This window comes from Cimex lectularius, unplaced genomic scaffold (genome assembly GCF_000648675.2).
Source record: "Cimex lectularius strain Harlan isolate CLEC.00 unplaced genomic scaffold, Clec_2.1 scaffold58, whole genome shotgun sequence".
Classification (NCBI taxonomy): Eukaryota; Metazoa; Arthropoda; class Insecta; order Hemiptera; family Cimicidae; genus Cimex; species Cimex lectularius.
Window position 1 is genome coordinate 1,487,387 of NW_019392696.1, and position 3,338 is coordinate 1,490,724.

Here is a 3,338-nt window from a genome sequence, read left to right on the forward strand (position 1 = left end):
CTTTTTTCTGTGAAAAGAAATCATTTCCTTGTCCATCTTCTGAGAGTGCGCCCGCTCCTTTCATTAAAAAAATAGATAAATTTTTGTTGGATAAAATTATTAAAATAGGTTATAAAAAAACTTTATATATTTTTTTATGCTAAGAGAAACAATTATGTTCATTTTTCCGGTGGTTTCATTCTTTTCATTTTAGTTCAGAGCAGTTTCTTATTTTATTTTTTATAATAAAAGTAATTTTTTTATGTTCCAAATTTTTTATTTATTTCTTTTCTTCATTAAATTTTAATTTGTGGGCATACTTGAAGCACAAGCCATTTTAGAACTCTCAAATTACTTTATATGATCAAAGTTTCTTACATTGAGTAATTCACTACTCGTATGTAAAAATTAGTCAGGTGATCTAAACCTCCAATGCAACAAAAACGTACGAGCCGTGTTCCGAGCTTTTTTTTCCTCTAAACTATCATGTGTTAGCCATAAATCTGCACGTAGACTATTCATTTTTGGTAAAATGCCAAAAAGTATTAAAAAGAGCGTTAAATTTAGGCACCCTTCTAGAACTTTCAATTCAATTTTTGGTAAAAGACACACTAAATCTTTCAAAAACCGCTAAATTAAAAAAAATGAGAGAGAAAGAGAGGGAGAGAGAATGAGTGAGAGAGTTTGATGGGGAGAGGGAGGGATGGAGGGAGGGAGTGTTGTTTACGTTTATAAATCAAGCGTTAATTACTATCGGTTTGAAACAAATGTTAACATTTGCATACTTCAATATGATTGTGTTTGTGTTATACATTAATTTCATGTTTTGTTCGCGCTGTAACAAACAATGTCAAAAACAGCTCTCGATTTAGAATTTTTAACCGATATAATTTGTTTGTTCTCATTGTTTTGTTTCAACTTCTTTTACGAAGCTTATGCAACTGTAACAGAAACAGGGTTTCATTGCGAAGATTTGTCAATTAGGTATCCATACCTACAAATAGATAAAAAAGAATCCTTCCAACTGGTAGAGGTGTACTTTTTACCACTTTTAATGGCATGGACTTGCGAAGCGGTGATTTTCCCTTGGAAAGACCCGAAAGTCAGAAAGATGAAATTCTTTTTTTTACTTTACGATTCGTTTGTCGCGTTTACGTTCGGCTATTTGCTCAGTACAGCTTCGGCGGTCTTCTTGCAAAAATCGACAGGTGTGCTTAAACCTTATTTCCTATCTGTCTGTAAACCGAACATCGACTGCTCAAACCCTGACAACCAAAACAGGTACATCACGAACTACACATGCACCTCAAATGACAGTATGAAAGTGTCTAACGCTCGGCTCTCTTTCCCTTCTTCTTATTGCTTGCAGGTCATCTTATCAACATTTCTGCTTGTGCTGGTTCTAGAAACGAAGTTGCACGTCGATGCAGTGAATTTGGTCAAACGTTTAATTCAGTCGTTTATTTTGTTTTACGGCCATATTCAATGCGCGTTGAGGTTCAGGGAAAACGAGAGCCATTGGAGCGACATTCTCGTAGGTTACATCATGGGAGTCGGATTTGCATACTTCAACGTTGGTAGGTTCAAGGCAGTAGAAAAGAAAAGTTCGCCCGTTCAGGAACACAATTTGGTTGAACAAATCCCATCTTCGCAAATTATTTCGGCAGAAAGTCAACCGACGATCTGAAAATAAATGAATGTTAACATAAGGTGACTTTTAATATTGCAGTGTAATAAGTTATCAACTAATCGATTTTATTTACCATGTTTTTCGGTAGATGTACTAAAAGGATTGCCCATATGACACTGCTCTAGCAAACGTCATTGCGGTAGACAAATTTGATTTAAATTTTGTAGTTTTTCGATTTTTTAATAATATTTAGAACACCGTTCAGTTGGGTTAAACACATGTTAACCGTTCATGATTTGTTTTATTCCAAGAGACATTTTTATTCATTTGTTTGAATCGAATAGTATAACAATGCCTGACGTACGGTTTGACTTGGAGTATGTTATAGATTTTTTGTGTTTATTTTTCTTGTGTACATTCATTTTCTACTATAGGCATCATGTGCCACCGACAGAAAGGGGATTTTACTGCCAAGATTTATCAATAAGATATCCGTACAAGGAGAACTTTTTCAAAGGGGTGGACATGACTGTATGGATCTTTATTTTGCCCGTTTTACTCATTTGGGTTTGTGAAACGGCTTTGTTTCAGTGGAACGACCCGACGAAGAAAAAGTTAAAATTCTTCTTTCTCCTTTACAGGCAGTTTATCGGACTGACGTTCGGCCATTTAATATCCGTTTCGATAACACTTTTCTTGATGAGGACTGTAGGAATGCTGAGTCCTTACTTCATAGAAATATGCAAACCGAACGTCAACTGCACACAACCGGAAAACAAATATAAATTTATCATGGAATACGTCTGCACTCGTAACGACAAGGAGCTTTTGTACGGCGCACGGTCTTCTTTTCCTAGTTTCGGTTGCCTTCAGGCTGTCAGGGCGGCGGTTCAGCTCATCCTGTACATCGAGGCTAAGATCACTTTCGAATATATAAATTTACTGAAGCGTTTGATACAATCGTTCATTTTCTTACTCGCCAACATGCTGTGCGCCATCATAATCAGAGATAATAGTAGTCACTGGTACGACGTATTAGCCGGATACATACTCGGTATCTTATTTGGATATTTCGCCGCCTTCTATCTAATGGGATGGTTTGATTCAGAAGAAAAATATTCTCGATCGTCTGACTCGCTGAAATCAGATTTGCAAATTCCATCTTCTACAACCGTTGCAACTAAAATCGATTGACTTATTTCGCTTCTTAAAATCATTAAAACGCTTGATATGTCTGCGATGTCTTACTTTGTTTTATAAGTTTGGTATACATAAGTCGCGAAGCTTGATATTTGTCCTCATTTTCATTGTTATGCTTCCAGTAATTGTGAAATCTGCTACAATGTGTATACAATTTTGAAGATCTATTTTCCTTTCAAGCTTTTAAGAGAATTGTGAAACGTGAAAATTCCGTAAACGACTATTCTCGCATACCGCACACCGCAAGAATCAGCTGCTTTAGAGCGGATCAGTTTTAAAAGATTACCAATTTTAATTTTCTTTAAATCTATTTTTTATTCAATGTATATTACAACTACCCTATATTGGGTAATAAGTAATAATTTTAAAGCACATTGATAACAGAAAAGTATGGAAAACTTAGAGTGAAGAAACTACCCACTAATAGCACTTTCTAAGTAGTCAAGTGAAGTATCTCTTCCAACAATGTCACGTTCAGTATGAAGTCTAAATAAAGCTGATTTTCTACCACTTGGACAAATTAACTCGA

At 35.4% G+C, this 3,338-nt stretch overlaps 2 protein-coding genes across 3 annotated transcripts; both read left to right on the plus strand.

The window, feature by feature from the left end:
• The first annotated feature begins 254 nt into the window (after positions 1–254).
• LOC106670599 (phospholipid phosphatase 3-like) lies at positions 255–1,666 on the plus strand. Its single transcript, XM_014401089.1, has one exon. The coding sequence runs from the start codon at positions 827–829 to the stop codon at positions 1,664–1,666; it is 840 nt and encodes a 279-aa protein (XP_014256575.1). The 5' UTR covers positions 255–826.
• Positions 1,667–1,748: 82 nt separating this feature from the next.
• Positions 1,749–3,055, plus strand: LOC106670668 (phospholipid phosphatase 3-like). 2 transcript variants are annotated; one of them, XM_014401191.1, is made up of 2 exons: positions 1,749–1,986; positions 2,044–3,055. In XM_014401191.1, the coding sequence occupies exons 1-2, from the start codon at positions 1,901–1,903 to the stop codon at positions 2,801–2,803; spliced, it is 846 nt and encodes a 281-aa protein (XP_014256677.1). In that variant the 5' UTR covers positions 1,749–1,900; the 3' UTR covers positions 2,804–3,055. The 2 variants fall into 2 exon arrangements, with proteins under 2 accessions (XP_014256677.1, XP_014256678.1); XM_014401192.1 differs by having other exon boundaries at positions 1,749–1,969.
• The last annotated feature ends 283 nt before the right edge of the window (positions 3,056–3,338 follow it).